Raw genomic sequence first — 19948 nt, forward strand, 5'->3', positions numbered from 1 at the left:
CTTTGATAAAAAGAACGCCCAAATCTGACTTCGTATGAGGAAGTTATGATTTTTCTAAGTTTCAGCTTAGCAGTAGACAGCTAAAAACTTGAATTTTAGATCGAGTGATTTTTAGCCGACACCCTAAAGGAGAATCGAAGGTCTCGTCATTAGTCATACAACGGTAAAAGGTCTGACGAAAATGGACGTCGGATGAAGAAGTTATGAATTTTTAACGGATTTACCAGTCCCGGACTGTTAAAAATAATAATATAAAAATAAAGTCAAAATTTTCCGACGAAGTCTAAACGAAAGTTGTAGAGTATAATTTTCTCTACGCGTGCATATAAAGAATGTCAAAAACGGAGCACGTATGAGAAAGTTATGGATTTTACAAGATTGGGCAGATTTTTCGAGAAATTTCGCATGAATAGTGCTGCCACGTCATCCTTCGCATGCAGCCTCCACGTGGCGTCTTCTGATTGGACCGCAGCCTCGCGTGGCACCCGCTGATTGCTCCGAAGTCTTCACCCTCTTTCCCCATTGGACCGAAGTTCGGTCCACTTAGGAGCTTCCATCTGTCCGAAATTGATGAGTTGGTACTTCGCAGGAGATGCCCCGTGTCACCCTTCCGAGCCTCACACCTGGCCTCCTCGCATGCGCGACGTCTGGCCTCCGAACGAAGCTTCTTCTTCCGCGTGGCTTCACATCTGCTGACCCTCCTAGCTTCGGATCCGAAGCTTCGGACCTCCCCCCTATAAATAGGAGCCATTAGAGGCTTCCCAGGTATTTTGAGAATTTTGACACTTTTTCACCCCTATCTCGTCATCCCCCGAAGCCCCGGTATCAACTTTAGCAACCGAAACACGCCCCGAAATTCCCGAGAAGCCCGAAAAATTTATCTTTTCGGTTTCAAAGCCCAACCCTCGTAGGGCCCGGTTTTCAATAAATTTCCCGGTTTTCAACGAATAAAGTCATATTTAGAGCCGAAATGCTGCACAAATTATTATTTTGACCCCCCGGTTAATTCAAGGTGAGTTTAATATATAGGAACAATTGTATGTTATGTGTTATATGTGCTATGTGTTTTTCAGAATTAATATTCCGGGTTATTTTCCTGTGTTATTTTGGTTTTATACCTTTGGCTATGTAAAGCATGAATTGTATACAAACGGAATACTAACGGAGCTATACCTTTGACTTGAAGTGTATGACATAGGCATCACTTGGGTATTGGTATGAACCGTTGACCATGAAGTGTATGACATAGGCATCACTTTGGCTTCAGTAGTATGCTAAGATAAGGCTGAAAGTCTGGATATTCTAGCAAAATAATATTCTTGAGTATTTTTCCGTGTCATTATTATTCGTTATTTTTAATAGCAAAAGAAATACCTTTGACCATGTGATCAGTGAAAGGACTTAGAATCATATTGGTACTGGTATGTAGCCTCTCGCCATGTAGAACATGTCTTCGTAAGAGAATGATTTCTATTCTATGGTATTGGCTAAAGGTCAGACAGGGCCATAAGCCTCAAATCTACCAAATAAAAGTTAATCCGAAGTTGTATGTCTTCTGTGCCATTTAGGCCAAAGCTTTATTGATTGTATATCAACTATGGAAATTTTTACGTCTCATTGATTGATAGGGAAAGCTTATCGCATTATGCATTTGTTGTTCCTTGTTCCTCTTTGCTTCTGCCATAGTAAAGTATATATATATATATATATATATATATATATATATATATATATATATATATATATATATACATATATATATATATATATATATATATATATATATATATATATATATATATATATATATGACATTATATTGTGTATATTATTGAACTCACTAAGCGTCACCGCTTACCCTATCAATGTTTAACAAATTTGCAGGGATTAAGCAACCAGTATAGTCATATACTGTTGGAAGGTTTAGAATGGTTGTAATATTATCTTGTATTTCAGTTTATGTTTGTATAAATTTACAATATCCTGGGTAGTTATGTAAAATATTAAAACATAGTCGGTTTGTATCCAATCTTTTGTCATCACTTTATCAATGTAAGATAATGTTTTATAAATATGCATGTAGCATGTTTTGGAGTAACTTTATTGTCTATTTTGAAAGTTTAGAAAGGGGTTCTTTCAAGATATATGTGGGACTGACAATCCCACACCTGAACTGCTAGCTACAGTTAGGCCAGCAGCCCTGGGGTGACAAATGTCATAACATTTCCGACGCCTGAAGATCGTCGTAGAGGTCACTAGGTCATATCAAGCATGGTTATACGAAAATCACAACAGTATAAACTAAAACATTTGTTTACGGGATTTCAACTCTTCAATTAGTTTTATTTTAATTAATAGAACTACTATACACTACAACTGGAGGAATCCAGGGAATACAACACATGGTTTTATCTTAAGTAAGAAAACTACTATACATTACTAGTGGTATCCAGGGTTTTCATGCAGTACATTTCTATACATAACTGTTGGTGGTATCCAGGGAATTCATACAAGAGTTTTCATATAAAGCAATACAATGCAAAACAACTGGTGGCATCCAGGCATTCATACAAAGATACATACAAACATTTTCATAGATTCAAAGACAATATTTCATTACAAAAAACATACTTATGAACTCACCAACTTAAATGTTGATACACTTTCAAAATCACTTGTATTCTCAGGAAACCGGTAGACAGGTACACCCACAGGTGTTGAGAAGACTGAGCTTTTAGAGTCACGTCTTTTATACTTTTGTTATACATTTTTGATGTCATACAAACTATGTATTGAACAGATGTAATTCCTATATTCAATCAATGTAATTTTTTTTACTTTGGTTACTATTATGCAATTGTTGTGATACTGAACATGATGTCCTCCGTCCCTGAACGTTTCTGTCATTCCGATTTGGGGGTGTGACATATATATATATATATATATATATATATATATATATATATATATATATATATATATATATATATATATATATATATAACCCAATTATAATTTATAGATTGTCTAACCTACTTGCATCCATATAACCATTTAGCCATGACCTTATGATTTTTCACTAGATATGTATGATCACATTACATCACAGAGTATAGTTTTGTCGAAACTTAGCATACTTCCTATTCCTATATTATTTTCTATTAAGATATAGTTTCATATTTAACTAACACACATATTTTTAAACTTATTTCAATTAAGATGCATGATAACTTAAGTATATTTCAAAATTATCAATTTAACGAAAAATACACATGTATTCTCCCCCAAAGTCGGAAATCATAAAAACAGGGGCCTTCGGAACTCACGTTTGATGCGAGAGTCGGGAAGTGTCGGGAATTCACGGGACTGAGTTCTAAGCGGGTCTTGCGCTGGAAGCCTTGGAATCGATCTAAACACATCAAAATAGTAAGAAAATCGAATAAAACACTACATGAACCTGTTTGGGATTGAAAACCATCACCGCAACCACCTTGTTGGAGTTGTACGTACCGCCGGCCACAGTGGCGCGTGCCGGCTTGCTAGGTGGTTTTCGTGCTATTTTGAACGGAAAAAGGAGAAGGAATTACTTGATATCAATGGATAAGTAAAGAAGGACAAATGAGGGTTGCGTGTGAGTCGAAATAGATGAAGACAGAGAGAGAATCGACAGTACTCATCGACTCTTCTTCTCCAGCGAACAAAGCTCACAGAGCTGTTGCAATTCGTCGCTGCTTCTGCTGGGGTCGACACTTGATCAGAGGGTGTTTGGGTTTGCTATTCAACACCAAGGCCGGTCCTGATGGTGGGCAACCCAGGCGACCGCCCAGGGCCCACGACTCTTAGGGGCCCAAAATTTCTGAAATATATAATATATATACATATATAAAAAAATAAATTTTATATATATGTCTTCTAAGGGCCCGATTACCAAATTAACCTAACTTTAGCGCAATGAAATAACCTCTTTTTATCTAGACTCTGGAATGTGTTTTGAAGTAACGTTAAGCAAACACTGCCGTTTAAGGTGTCTTTCAGGAATCTACATCAGGTGGGAACCAATTAATCAAATCGACACCTCGTGAATCCTAATCAAAATAATGATTCATAATCAGTTATGTCGCGTGACTTCTTCCCTTCTCGTAGTCTCTTACCAGCCTTCAGATTATTATCAATTATGTCGATTGAATGCAAATTTGCAAAGGACCCGACGAATGAGATAAAAACCATAAGGTTAGCTATAGATTTTTTTTGTTTGTATTTTTTCCTCTGATTCTTTTGTTTTTCAACTATTATTAGTTTCTGATTTGATTTCTTATTCATGTTTCTTATATTTTTTTATTATTTATTTTCTGATTTTGTTTGTGCATTTGTGTCTCAGATTGCTGGAGACTGGACTATCAATTCTTTCTAGCTTTTACCTATGTTTCATATTTTTTACTTAACAAGCTAATTTTTTTGTAGATATCTGATTCAAAACTCAAAAATTTAAATCCAATTCTAATTTTTCTGATGTTTTAGTGTTGTTTCTGATTTTATTTTGTATTCACGTTCCTAGTCGTGGTAGCTAATCAAATGCTGAAAGCTTATATTTTTTTTCTGGTTTTGGATGTTCTCAAATTTCTCGAGACTTGACTTTATATCTTCTACCTACGTTTTAGATTTTTTACTTAAGAAGGTAATATTTTTTGTTGATATATGATTCAGAATTCAAAACTTTAAATCCAGTTCTAATTTTCAGATGTTTGATTGTTTGTTTCTGATTTTAATTTGCAGTTGCACCTTGATTTAAATTGAATATGATATTAGGCTTCTACAACTTTGAGACATAAATCATATACCAAAAATCATATTTAATCTTTTCCCATAAGTAGATAGTGTTTAACTATTGACAATCTACAATGTTCGTCTAGTTTGATTCAAGAAAAACTAATTTGAATTAAAATGATACTAATTTCTCTTTTAGGTAATGTTGTGGTCATATTTATGTTTCCAATATTAATATTGATTTTTGTGGACTTTGTAACGATGTGTTTATGAAGGGTCCAACTAATGGTTTGGTCTAGGCTTTCATTGTATTTTGTTCAGTATGAGTCTTTAATACATTTTGTGGGTTGTTTTTGTGTTTACGGTCAGGAAGTGTGTTTACGGCCGTAAACACGTTTACGGCCGTAAACCCAGTTTGCGGTCCTGTCTTGTATATATAGTGGAGGTGTAGGTCTATGTGTGGTTGTTGATGCCATAAGTGTTTACAGAGTGTTCCATCGAGTTGTACCTGACGTTTTTCTGAATATAAACGTGTGCAAGCTCGATTTCTTTTCTTCTTCCTCTTCTATTGTGATTGTTTGTTGCTTGATCATTGGTAAAGATCTTTTTCAGGACCTTACAATTGGTATCAGAGTTTTTCGTAAGCTGATTCGCTTTAAAGACTAATTTTTGTTTTAGGATAGTTTAAATTTGCGCATTTACTTTTGTTTCTCTCCTATGCACAAATTTAGGGGGAGAAATAAAAACAAAACAAAAATTAGAAAATTTAAAAAGAAATCCAAAAAACATTAGAAAATCAGAGAATCCAAAAATATGTTGGTTATGAAATGTCCTTGAGGGAGATGTTTTGGGAAGTGATATAATCATGTGATAACAGGCAATCTGAATCTGTGTAAGGGACTGAATCTGAATTGTCTAGGCTCTGTGTTCGATGCGCTGGTAGGCACGAGAGATTAAAATGGACTTGACTAGGCATTAATGAACTTAAGGAATCTAGAGACTTGAAAAATCTTGACCTAGATAGATCCATTTAGCCTGACAATACGACGCTCAGATAGGTTGAGCAGGGAGATATACATGATAATCCACCGGTCACATTAAAGTAACTCGTATCTGGAACTGTGGATTAACTTTTCCTCGATGTGCGGATTATGTCCTTAATTCCGGTATTGATGGGGCGACTGGTGAATTCCGATAAATTAGGTCTGTAGAAGGTTATATTCTTTCTTTCTATATGTTAGTCATATGTTGCCTCCTCTGCGTGATCGAAAGATCCGACCTGGAATGTAGCATATGCAACTCTATTTCTCTGCATCCTCTATCTATGCAACTCTTTCTATCTGTTAGCCACATACTGTCTCCTTTGCGTGACTCACAATCCGACCTGGTACACAGTATATGCACCATTCTACTTCTTAATCCCTCTAAAACTTCAGTTAGTCATATGTTTCACCCTCTGCGTGATTGGAAGAGATCCGACCTGGGTGTATAGCATATGCATTCTAAATCTATCTTCTCTCTTAATAATTATCTGCTCACCCGATGTAAGGAGTATTCTGGAAGTCCTTGATTACTGGAGCATATCAGGAAGCGGGAACCATGTTCTAGTACAATTAAAAACTGAACACTTACAAATTCTCTATAGATCTCGCTGCTCAATTTAGGTGGACAACAATATCCCTGGTCGTCGTCAGCTGAATGGTCCTTAAGAAATATTATCTAGGAACTTAGGATCACTTTGCCTTGTAACTAATGGTATGTCCTAATTCTGTCACAATTTTTCGTGTTTAAGTGGACCACAATACCGGCGATCGACCAGACAAAGACGTGAAGATAAAAGGTACCGACAAGTGGATTAAGGCTGTCTAATAACTTTGATCCCAGTATCACAAGATAATTTCCAGTGATTTTTAAGATAAATTTTATCTGTGTTTATTCTTGTTTTATCTTTAATTTAATTTAATTTTTATTTTATTTTATTTTTATAATTGTCAAAAATTTAATTTTTAAATCTTTTAATTCTTAAATTTTAGAAATTAGTTTATTTTATTTTTAGTTTAATTTTAATTTTACTTTTATTTTAATATCCTCAAAAAGTTTTATTTTTGAAAATTTAATCGGGATTTGGACTGTGCCTTACACTGTGTGGGAGACAGGTAAAAGTCAAGGGAGGTATAAAAGGTGGAGTTCACTGCTGTAAACCCTTTCCACCTCCCATTTCTCCCTTTACAGCCGCAAACTCTCTCTACTCTCTCTCATCCTCGAAAAACTTTTTGCGAGATTTTGAAAAATCAGTTAGTCCAAATCGAAGGTGTGCTAAAACCGACTGAGGATATGTGTTTTGTTCATCGATTCGACTAAAACTGGAGGATTAATCGAGGTTTAACTGTTCGTCGGCGTTTACGGTTTGGGGAGGGTTTACGGTTTGAGCTTACGACCGTAAACCGTCTGGGCTTACAGTCTGGGTGTTTACGACCGTAAACTCCTTTTGAGTTTACGATCGTAAACTCAGTTTACGGTCAGGCGACCACTGTAATGGGTTTACGGCCGTAAACCCAATTTGGACCGTAAACTCATGTTTGACCAACATTGACCGTAAACTCAATCTAAACCGTAAACTCAGTTTTTGACCATGTTTGACCATAAACTCCAAATCTTTGATCAAAATAATTTTTTAAGGCCAAAATAAAATTGATTAATTAAGAAAACTCAAAGCTTTAATTGTTTAAATACTTTGTTTTCTTACTTGGCCTGGTTTAGTGCAGATCAATGGCAAGTCTTAAGTTTGCTGACATGCATAACCTGGCAATTGTACGGGATGACCCTCCTACTACTCATGGAGATTTCAAGTCAATGATATACAGACTGAGAGAATGCTGCCTAACCTTTGTCATCACTGTGAATCCAGTCATCTATCAGAAAAATGTGAAGGAGTTCTGGCAGACTGCTAAGATGAAATCAGACAAAGGAGCAGTTTCCATTGAAGCTATTGTGAAAGGATGCAAGATCAAGATCACTGAGCAGTTCATCAGAGAAACATTGCTGATCAATGATCAACCCGATTTTCCTACTGAAATTGGGATTGAATATGTACAAAAGATTCTCAAGAAGATGGGGTATGAAGGCATTTACCCTCCCACGGTGAAAAAGCTTCTGCCACCCTACTAGAAATTTTTGGCACATGTCTTCGTGAGTTGTATCTCGGGCAGGAGATCAGGTGCTGATGAAATCTCGCTCAGGAACACAGGGGCAATTGTTTCACTGGCTGCTGGCATCAAATTCAACTTCTCAAAGTTCATACTGGATGAGTTCTTGGTAAACATCAATGCTATAAGCCGGGAGACCAGAGATGCATTCTTGCTGTACCCTAGGTTTATTCAGATGTTTATTGACACTCAATTTCCTAAGATGGTCAAAGAATGAGACAAGCTGGATATAAAGTCATTAGGCCCACACACGATTGGTCTCATTAAGCAGAATCGAAAGGGCAAAGTCGTCTTCCAAGGATTACATCCTCTTGTGAAGTTCGGAAAATTTGCTGAAATAAATGAATCTTCCGAATCTCATGGAACGTCTGACAAGGTGTCATCTGAGCCTACCTCCTACGAGAGAGTCATTTCGTAAAATGATGTCATCACTGTGTCCGATCGTGCTGAAGAAGAAGAAACTCCTGCTACTCATGCTCAAGTAGCTGAAGAACATGAGCTGACATCTGTTCACATTCAAAGTAATTATGATGAGGAGTCTCCAAGGGGTAGAACAGAATCTGAGATGTATGAAGACCTTGATCTCACCGGTTTTGATAACGATGAGATCCCTCTCAACTTCGATAGCAATGAAGACTTCATGACCGGTGTAAACCTCAACACGCAGCTTGATAATATCAATTCAGTTGCTCATCCAGCAACGAAGATAAAGGAAAATGAAGACGTTCTCGAAGCTACGCCTCCTCCTACCAATCCAACGGCGGAAATAGCAATTCCTATGGTGACAGTGTCAGGGATTCCTCCCCTTGATGTTGTTTTACCTACATCTGAGCCATTGGAAAGTGATCACCCAACTACGCAGGCCTCTCCACCTCCAACAAAAAGACGAAGACTTGACCCTAGACAGGGAATTCCTGATTCGGGTGTACTTCAAAGTTTTACAACTCCACCAACAACAACTCCTGTTATCGTCTCATATGAACCTGTCAGTGAAGGTCCTAGTACCTTCTTTGAAGCTGGTGGCTCTTCCTTCCCCACAGATTTCTCTCCTCCCAGGCCAGAGCATGATGCTGCTTCTTTGAGGCTAGCAAGGCATTTGGCCGAAGAACAATTCACAACGCCTCCCTCACGTGGCAAAGGAATTTCTATTGGGGGTGGCAGCTCAGGAGAAGAGAATCCTTCAATTCTTGGACTTCAGAAGGAGATTGATGCTCTAAATCAGAAAAATATTGATTTAGATCAGAAAAATATTGAGCTGGATATCAAGGTTGCAGACCTGCAGACAGAAAATGCAAAGCTCAATATTCAAGTCGTTGAACTTATTGAAGATAAAGCTTTGAAGTCGAAACAAACTACTGATCTTCAGACACATTTCAGCTTTTTGACCGCTAGCTACTACGATCTTAAGAAGAAGCTGGAAGAAGATTTTGGCGACAAATTCAAGTCATCCGTTGACGAGCCAAAGATCTATCTTCCTGATCAAGATACTCCCATAGTTCCACAACCTACAAGGACGACCACCGTCGTTAACCGTTTTGAAAAAGAACCGGCTCAGGCTCCGAGTGTAATGGCATTGAAACGCGCTAAATTGGCCAAGTCAACTGAAAAGGGTCAATTTCTATTCAAAAGGAGCGTAGATCATCATGCCCCCCGGGATCAACCAAAGATCACCGTTACGGATCTGGGCGAACATCGTTTCAGAGACGTTTATGGTGATAGGTCAGGAATCTTGTCGTGGGGATTCCATGTCACTATGAATATGTGGATGGTGAGAAGAAAGAGCGGCAATACTGAATTATACAAAGATGCTCACGATTTTCATTCCTTTACTAGGATTGATCTTATGGAGCTGTCTAAAGCTCCTTTCTCAAATCCATGAAACAATCCCAGGGCGACTCAGTTCAAATCTTTTTTGGAAGATCAAGTAGCTAAGGGTTTCCCTTCTATGAAGACTGCAGAGTCTATTATCAAGATTTACCCTAGCATCATTGATCCCAAAACAAGTCAGCCACTTCGGTCAGTGATGTGGCCCGCTACTACTCAATTAAAGCAGATTCCTCTTCTTCAAAATTATATGGATGGATCTCTCGTATCCATGCAATATTGGGTGTTTGATGAATCAACAGCTGCTGCTGTCATCAAGCTTAAAGACGATTGTATCTGCTTGTATGACAAGAGGGATTTGCTTCAATTTGGCAAGTGGGACATACATCAGCTCCCCATTCATCAGATCAAGGTGGCTGAAGACATTTTTGAGCCCATTGCAAAGGAATACACTTCGATGGTTGCTGAGATTATCGAGAAGGAGATGTGGAACGGAGCTATGGGAAAATTTGATGTGCTGGTGGTCGACAAAAGCTGAGTCCAAGCTAGCACCAAACCAAGGGGGAGATTGAAGGGTCCAGCTAATGGTTTGGTCTAGGCTTTCATTGTATTTTGTTCAGTATGAGTCTTTAATACATTTTGTGGGTTGTTTTTGTGTTTACGGTCAGGAAGTGTGTTTACGGTCGTAAACCCAGTTTGCGGTCCTGTCTTGTATATATAGTGGAGGTGTAGGTCTATGTGTGGTTGTTGATGCCATAAGTGTTTACAGAGTGTTCCATCGAGTTGTACCTGACGTTTTTCTGAATATAAACGTGTGCAAGCTCGATTTCTATTCTTCTTCTTCTTCTATTGTGATTGTTTGTTGCTTGATCATTGGTAAAGATCCTTTTCAGGACCTTACAGTTTATTTTAAAAATAAATTTTATTTTATTTATTATTCTAAGGGCCCATTTTTTTCTTTTCGCCCTGGGCCCGCAAGACGTTTGGACCGGCCCTATTCAACACATAAGAGAGGGTGGAAGTTAGTGAGGTAGGGGACCAACTCAGAGGCAGCAACCTTCAGTTTTCCACTTGGGTTTTTCTGGCGACTAGGAAGGAACGAGACGGAGAGAAGGATTCATGATGAAGGTGAGGTTGGTAGCTTGATCGATTGTAGTATAAGAATGATATAAAGCCAGATTTTCTTTGTGATTTCATTTTACAATTTGATCAAAGAAAGATATGAGAGTATAAGGAAATATTTATCTAGATATCATGCATGTGTGTATGTAGAGAGAGATCGTGAGAGGAGGGTAGAGTGAATGTGAGGAATGTGTACAGTACAGTAGCTCACCTATGCATATCTTTAGAAGATTCATGGATCAAGAAATGGTACTTTGGGTATTTAGAATTGGATTTTGAGTGTACAACTTCCATGCCCCATGTGTGCATGTATACATTGTGTGTGTATGAGAAGAAACAGTCGAAAATCAGGGAGTGGGAGGTGTGGTTTATGATCAATTACTATGCAAGAAATGTTTTAAAGACAAAATTTCATGATCTTATCGAAGCTTTGAGAACTATTTGGGAGATTTGAAGGTACTCCACCCATATTTTCATATGATTTTATGTATATATGATATATACTAGTATATGGAGGGTCTATATTAGTTTGCACGGGGTAGAGTACGTGAGGGTAGGGGAAAGTTTGGGACTGACTTCATGTGTACCATCCATATCTTGAATGTCAGACTTAGAACGATTTCAAGGGTACAAAGATCTTGAATAGTTTGTTAAATATATATACACAACTTATAAAGATTTCGAGTTTTTCATATATATATATATATATATATATATATATATATATATATATATATATATATATATATATATATATATATATATATATATATATATATATTGAATCTTGTTACACATTTTATCTAATATATATATAAATTTTGATTTTATAAAATTCGCTTCTAACCCATATACATATTTATAAATACAGGTATATATATGGTCGTGCACAAGTATTGAAAATATGGCTATTCCCTTCATTATAATTTTCCAAATAAACACCATGATATTATTCATTTGACCTAGTCTTAGCAACGTTCACGGGGAATGACTGATAGCCTTTGACCGAAATTCAACAGTTGTACAAGGCATGTTCCAGAAAGTGGATTATTTAGGGTGTCATAGATAAATTTCCCAAGTTACTCGCTTTATAGCAAATCAGCAGTGTTCCTAATCAAAGGAACAAATCGACATTTTACGCCTGAAGGCGGTCATTAGTTGTCATTTAGTTCCCAACTTTGGAGACTTCACAAGGAGTTTGGGAATAGATTTTAGGTAGAAAAATAATTTCTACAAATAAATAAGTCCATATAGGTGAAATTGATGTGGCAACATTGGCTAGATCACGAGTTCATCTCGATAACTCTAATAAGATGACGTATAGGAATGATCTTAAGGTGCGCTAGGAGTAAGCTATCGGGGAAGAAATCTTTGTTAGTGCGGCAAAGTTGTAACACCCTATTTTCACTCTACATTAGAATTTATTATAATCGTTTGTTTATAAAATTCGAAGTAGAAATATATTAAATTTTAGCCAAAATAATCATTATAAACATGTAGTAGACGTCACTACGATTTCCATAGATATAAAGAAATCATAAGTCTGACTTTTTATGAAAAAGTTATGATTCTTTGATGTTTCGCGTTCAACACTATATGACAAAGAATGTCGAAAAAAGTGAATCAAAGATAGGCTGATTATTAGCCTAAGTAATCTAAAAAAATTCGTAGTAATCATAAAAGTGAAAGCTTGCATATAAAGAATGTCCAAACCTGGCTTCGCAAGAGGAAGTTATGGTGTTTTGATGTTTCGATGCAACACGGTACAACAGTGTGCGGCACATAAATAAAAATTTAGATTGGTTGATTGTTAGCAAAAATAATGTAAACGAGAGTTGAAAATCTTCTAAATACGAATACATCAATATAGATAAAGTCGATAACGGAGTTCGTATGAAGGTGTTATGATTTTCGCAATGATTTAAACAATGTAAGCTCTATAAAATATTAATTTAAATTATACTGAAAACTAGCTATAGACCTAAAGGAAAGTTGTAGTGCTCGTTGAGAGGATTATGAGGATATAAATAATATCGAAAACGGAGCTCGTATGTGAAAGTTATGGTCGTTCCAAGATTAGCAAAAAATATTGTTCAAAGTGACGTGGCAACATCGGAGTGCATAATGTGGCAAAGAGAGAGCCAGAAATGACATCCCCAAATTCACAGTCATTTAAAAAAAATTATTTATGCTTATTTAAAATTCACAATATTCATTTTAAAGAATAATATTGCGGAATTTGTTCCCAGAAAACATGATAAACATATTATCAAAGCATTTCCAAAGAAATGTATTTTTGTTTATATTAAAACTTTGGGATGTCATCATCAATACAGAAACATAAGCATAAACAGACCTTACATTAATTTACACTAGTGATTTACATCTCCTTTAATCTCTCAGTGTAATGTATCTTCGCATCGATACTTGTTAAAGTGATGATTCCAAACTCGGGCAGCGCTTCAGTTCTAACAATTCTATTTTCCTTCGGCGAAACTAGGAGGTTTGGCTAGGAACTGGGCTCTGCGGGGGCAGAACTTCCTAGCCGAAAGCTCTTCTTCTCGAAGTCTTCTGGCGCTCCAGGACTCGCCGCTTAGCACTTGGGAAGTATTATGGGTTGGGAAGGGTTTAGAGAGAAGTTAGAGAGAGAGAGAGGCTAAGGCGTGAAGAAAATGAGTGAACCTCACATACTATTTATAGGAGGTTGATCCTTCGTTACGCTGGGCATTCCTCAGAGGTACGCTGCGTTTACGAGGGCTACGCTCCACGTACGAGGGGACACATGTTGCGATCCGAAGCGAGGCCGTGGGGAGCAAGCAAAGGCCGAGATTTGGCCATGCCACCCTCCTCGCAACAGCTTATTCCCGACTTCTAAATTCCATAACTTTCGCATACGAGCTCCATTTTCGACGTTCTTTATATCGACGCGTAGGTGGCGACATACTCTACAACTTTCACTTAGACTCCGTCGGCTGATTTTGGCTTTATTTTTAAAGTTATATTTTAACAAGTCTAGATAGGTAAAGTCCATTAAAAATTCATAACGTTGTCATCCGACGTCCGTTTTCGTCTGTATTTATATTGTTTAGTTCTTATTAACGAGATCTTCAATTCTCGTTTAGATTGTTTCTGCTAAAAATCGGTCGATCTAAAATTCGAATTACGGGTTGTGCACTATATGCTAAATCTTAGAAAAATCATAACTTCCTCATACGAAGTCAGATTTGGACGTTCTTTGTATGTACGCTCTCGGGTTAACGTATACTATGACTTTCGTTTAGATCGTGTTAGGCGTGTCAGACCCAACAAATAATAGGGGTACGATTTACTCCAAAATAACACTACTATATTGCACTAAAAGGTAGTACAAGGCAAGTAGGGTCGATCCACAGAGACGCAGGACAATCAGTCTATACCTGTTTTGCGTAAGGTATTTATTCACAAAAGATTAAGAGGGGGTTTTTGAATGCAATGATTAAACAAACAAATTTAAAACACAGGTAAACAACCAAACGAATGAATTAAGTTCAGATATTTGTAAGGACTCCAACTTCATGTATGACAATCCAGCAATGTGAATCAAAGATGACAAGACATTTGTTTCATTCTATTTAAGTTGGTACTTGAAAGTGTTAACAAGCTCTAACACTTTCCATTCACCACATTAATCAATCAAAACAAGCTCTTTGATTACTCCTAACCTTGCTAACCTAATCTAAACAAGCTCTTAGAATTAGATTAAAAGATTGCATTAAGCTTATTGTGAATGTTCCCAACAACACCCAATACTCCTCACAAGATCGGGAGCGTAAGAATGTGTGAAAATATTTACACTAAATTCATTCATAAGGAATCAATTTAATGCTTGTTACTTAGTTCAATTCACAAAACAATTACGGATTTTGCAAAATGAATAACTTGAATGACCTAACCCTAATTCAAATGGTCAATAAGAATCATTATTAGAATCAAACATTCGATTGAAATAAAATCAGTTTCACTAGATAGAAATTAAACACAAACATCAGGTCATATGATTTGATTCACAACCAAAAAGTCAAAACATGAAATTAGAGAAGTTAGGGTTCTAGCCACACATGCCTAGAACAAGATTAACAAGTTTAAAAGATGAAATTAATTGCTAAAGTGCTTACAAAGAAGAAATTAAAATGTTTCCCAATGATGAGCGGACAAACCCTTGCTAATACCGTTCAATTCTCCTCTCCAAAAATGCTCTGGTATGTTCTGTCCCCTCCAAAATGAACCAATTCCCGACATACGAAAAATGAAAAAAACTGCCAAAAGGCAGTTTTTAAGTCGAACACGACCCGTGTTAAAATAGAGTAAATCAACACGGGTCGTGTTGACTGAAAATATAGCCATCAACCCTCGATTCCAGCTCCAAAGTACGATGCTCAAAAGTGTTCATCTCGCCCAACAGGCCCCGTGTCCAAGTAGGCTAAATGAACACGGGTCGTGTTCAGTGAAGTCAAAGTGCCTGGAATGGTCAGACACGCCCCGTGTTCGATTTCTAGGCCAAACCCAACACGCCCCGTGTAGCCCTCTGACTCTGAATCCAAACTTGATTTTCTCAATTCTTCCGTTCTACGCCCGATCATCCCGCAATCTCCACCAATGCTCCCCGGCACCTCCAAAAGCGCGCTCCAACCTCTGGTTTACCTGAAAGACACATGAAAGTGTGCAAATAAGGTCGTTCTAGAGACTAACATGAATATGATAATAATTCAAGAACAATGAAATATAACTAAGCTAAATACATGCATAAAAGGGACTAAAAGTTGTGCAAAAAGGTGCATAAAATGCACCTAACAAATCTCCCCAAGCAATGAATGCATGCAATGCAAACAATGAAAAAGGAAAAGAAAAATATGTACAGAAGCACTAAAGAAACAAAATGTATCAAAAAGAAATTTAAGGCACAAGTAAATAATCTATATAAGTACGATCAGACTTTACATCAATATGGCTCCAATCATTAATACCTAGGCAACCATCCTGCTTCCTTCCATATATCACAGACTCCCAAAGTGAGGAAGACCCGAAACGGTGTAACCCAATAATCGAACCCTAGCTTTATTAAAACTTTATACCTTACTAAGCTTTATAGGCGAAAATAACATAGTCCGGATCTCATATCCTTAAGACTAGATGGCCAAGAATCAGAATCGACGCGTCCTTAAGAACCCGTCGCGGCGAATCAACTTTCGTTGAAACAGTGAGCCCACCCGAAGGGGCCCAACTCCTATGCTTTCACTTTTTCGAGAGCCACAAGTATCATATCACACAGTTCTTCATTCGCCAGATTTGACTTTGAATTGGCTTTTGATTTGATTGAACTTTGATTTGTACTTCGTTTTGAACTTGGATTCTTCAATCTTCATTTTTGGAATCTCTTGAGATTTCTTCGTTTTGGCACTTGAAATTCTGATTTGGGTACTAGATATGACAGTTGTACCCTTCCTTCTTTCTTGACTGTGTGGATCTGATACTTAAGCTCTCTGTTACCGCAGGGGTAACGCGTGTCAACAAATAGGTCCGTGTTCTGTGGGTCCAGAGTTATCGATAAAGATTCTTTTATACATTCAGAAGCAATTCATCCTAGAGCTGTTATTACCGCCCAAAAAACGTTTCAATATAAATTCTTTTTATTATCTAAGGCTAGGGTCTCGAATTACGGTGTTTGGGTCCCCTAGTTATGACAGCTGATTCTACACTTCCGGTAACTATCCGGTTGCTTCGGTATTTTTTCATTTTGATTTTTCGTTTTCCCACTTCATGGAGCACTTGTATGTAAAGAGTGTCATCATCTCGTACACCCTTTTTTTTTTGATGAATATGCATGCAAATGATGAAATGCAAAAACTTAAAATAAAATTAAAATAAAAATGTTTTTGGGTTTTATATATGCAGAATGAAAGAAAAAGAATATATATATATATATATATATATATATATATATATATATATATATATATATATATATATATATATATATATATATATATATATATATATATATATATATATATATATATATTATGATGATGCATGGATGCATGAACCTAATGTGACTCCACCCCTCCCCAAGCTTAAAGATAAGCATCGTCCTCGATGCTTAAAGAGGGCGGAACAACCTAAAACAGAGGAGGAGGAGGATAATAACCAGACTTTCAGCCCAAAAATCTTCCTCATGTTTACGTTGACGCTCTTGATCCCGAGCGTACTGGGTAGTGAAGGAAGAGAAACTCTGAGTGAGGCTTGCAATATCTTGCTGGTAGGTGTCGAGGTGGGTATGGATTGACTGGAATTCATCCATATAATGTTGATGATAAGACGGGGGCGCAGCATAATGGGATGATCTAGCACCACCGGTGGGAGGAGCATGGTGGGGCTCCTCCTCCTCTTCATCATCATCTGCACCGCCTTCCTCGTTTTCTTCACTTTGCTCATCTACCTTAGTGGAGTGTGAGTGGGGGAAGATGTATGAAATCATTTTCCAATCGGTCATGTGAATGGGGTTTTGGAGATCAGGAATGCCTTTGTTTTCTGGTGTGATGAGGAGCTTTGGATCATGATTTTGACCCACGGTCTAGTGGTGTGTGCCATCCGCTGCCAAACCGAATAGTCGTATGGACTCAAGGACAGCAGTGGTTAGATAAGGCTCACTCGGCAGTGGCTGGTAGGGACCGGGGTATGGGGCTCGGACTTGGGCGCTCTTGGCGAGCATGCTGACAATACCCCCGCAATAAATCTTTCCCGATCGGGATGTGCTCAGGCGGAGGAGTTTGTGGCACAAAAATCGACCATAGTGAGGAACGAGGTTGTCTTCGGGATGAGCCATTGCATAAAGGATTTGGAGCTCTAGTGCGCTGATGGTGCTTCGCTCCTCTCTAGGGGCGACGAGCGAAGCAATGATTCTATGGGCCACCTTCATCACGGGGTGGATCAGTGATGAGGCTTTAGCTGTGCTAGAGACGTATGGGTATAAATGGGTGAGTTGGGTCCACCATGTCAAATCAAAGTATCCTTGAATTGGTTCAGTGGGGCCAAATGTGTTTTCAGTTGGGGCCCCAACAATGGAATTAATTTGATCCAAGGAAATCTCATAATCTTGATTCATGAGACGGAAGTAGAGGATCCCATGGTCCAAATAAACTGAGTATAGAAACTCAGCTGTTGGGACTTTGTGTGTCACCCCATACTTCTTCAAAACAGCTTCGAGCATCCTATTGCAGAAATGGGTCCCGCGGTCACTTATGAGCGCATTTGGTGTGCCAAACTGTGAGAAAATCTGTACCTTAAGAAAATCTACCACAACTTTGGAATCATTAGTATGGGTGGCCTTAGCCTCCGCCCATTTGGACACATAGTCCACCACCAATAAAATGTATGAACAACCAAAAGAAGGCGGAAATGGTCCCATAAAGTCAATACCCTATACATCAAATATCTCACACACTAAAATGGGAGTAAGGGGCATTTGATTTCTAGAGCTTAAAGACCCGGATTTTTGGCACTTTTCGCAATGTGCACAAAACATATAAGAATCATGAAATATAGAAGGCCAAAAGAATCCGCTATCTAGAACTTTCCTAGCTGTCCTTTGGGGTCCAAAGTGACCACCACAAGCATAAGAATGGAAAAAATTAAGGATAGATTGTACCTCTTTTTGCTCAACACACCTTCAGATCATTTGATATGCACAGTACTTCCAAAGGTACGGCTCGTCCCATATGTATCGCTTGGCTTCCTTCTTGATTTTATCTTTTTGCGAACGGGATGAATCTGGGGGAAATTGACTTGTGACCAAATAATTGACGATATCTGCATACCATGGTGCTTCTTTGGCTACAAATAGATGCTCGTCTTGAAATATGTCATAGATTGGTATACCATCTTCGGGTGATACAATGCGGCTTAGATGATCCGCAACTAAATTCTCCTTTCCACTATTGTCTTTGATCTCAATATCGAACTCTTGCAAAAGCAGCATCCACCGTATTAACCTCAGCTTCGAATCTTTCTTTGTAAGTAAGTGCTTTATAGCTGCATGGTCCGAATATATGGTCACTTTAGTTCCAAGGAGGTACTGTCGGAAGTTCTCTAGAGCAAAGACAATAGAAAGCAACTCTTTCTCCGTTGTGGTGTAGTTGCCTTGTGCACTATCAAGGGTCTTTGATGCATACTAAATGACATGATGTGCTCGATCCACCTTTTGACCCAATACCGCCCCAACAGCCGTGTTGCTCGCGTCACACATAATCTAAAATGGGAGCTCCCAATTAGGTGGTTGGATGATTGGAGCGGAGGTGAGTAGATCCTTCAAACGATCAAAAGCATCCTTGCATGGCTGAGTAAACGCAAATTCAGCATCTTTTTGGAGTAGTTGACACATCGGCACTGTAATCTTTGAAAAATCTTTGATGAACCGCCGATAGAAACCTGCATGGCCAAGAAACGAACGAACTTCATGAACATTTGTCGGGTAAGGAAGACTCTTGATAACATCTATCTTGGCTTTGTCAACTTCCAAGCCTTTTTGGGACACAATATGACCTAAAATCAATCCTTTGTCCACCATGAAATGGCATTTTTCATAGTTAAGCACAAAGTCTGTGTCAACATATTTAGAAAAAATGCTCACCATGCATCTCTGAAATGTCGCGGGTGCATTGCATAGACCAAAAGGCATACGCCTATAAGCAAATGTGTCAAAGGGACAAGTGAAGGTGGTTTTCTCTTGGTCTTCCGGGGCTACCAGAATTGATGAAAACCCGAGAAACCATCCAAACAACAGTAATGAGATTTACCCGCCAATCTCTCTAACATTTGGTCAATAAATGGCAAAGGAAAATGGTCTTTTCTCGTTGAGGCATTCAACTTTCTATAGTCAATACAAACCCTCCACCCGTTTTGCACACGGGTTGGCACCAAATCTCCCTCGGAATTCTTAACAACTGTGACACCGGCTTTTTCGGGACTACCTGAACGGGGCTCACCCATTTACTGTC

General features: G+C 38.0%; 1 protein-coding gene across 1 annotated transcript; it reads right to left on the minus strand.

The window, feature by feature from the left end:
- Positions 1-19200: 19200 nt before the first annotated feature.
- LOC145121614 (putative mitochondrial protein AtMg00860) lies at positions 19201-19940 on the minus strand. Its single transcript, XM_079057332.1, has 2 exons — positions 19748-19940; positions 19201-19550 (listed from the first exon to the last, which is right to left on the minus strand). The coding sequence occupies exons 1-2, from the start codon at positions 19938-19940 to the stop codon at positions 19201-19203; spliced, it is 543 nt and encodes a 180-aa protein (XP_078913458.1).
- Positions 19941-19948: the final 8 nt, after the last annotated feature.

This window comes from Lactuca virosa, chromosome 6 (genome assembly GCF_052849685.1).
Source record: "Lactuca virosa cultivar CGN04683 chromosome 6, Lactuca_virosa_CGN04683_v6, whole genome shotgun sequence".
Taxonomy (NCBI): Eukaryota; Viridiplantae; Streptophyta; class Magnoliopsida; order Asterales; family Asteraceae; genus Lactuca; species Lactuca virosa.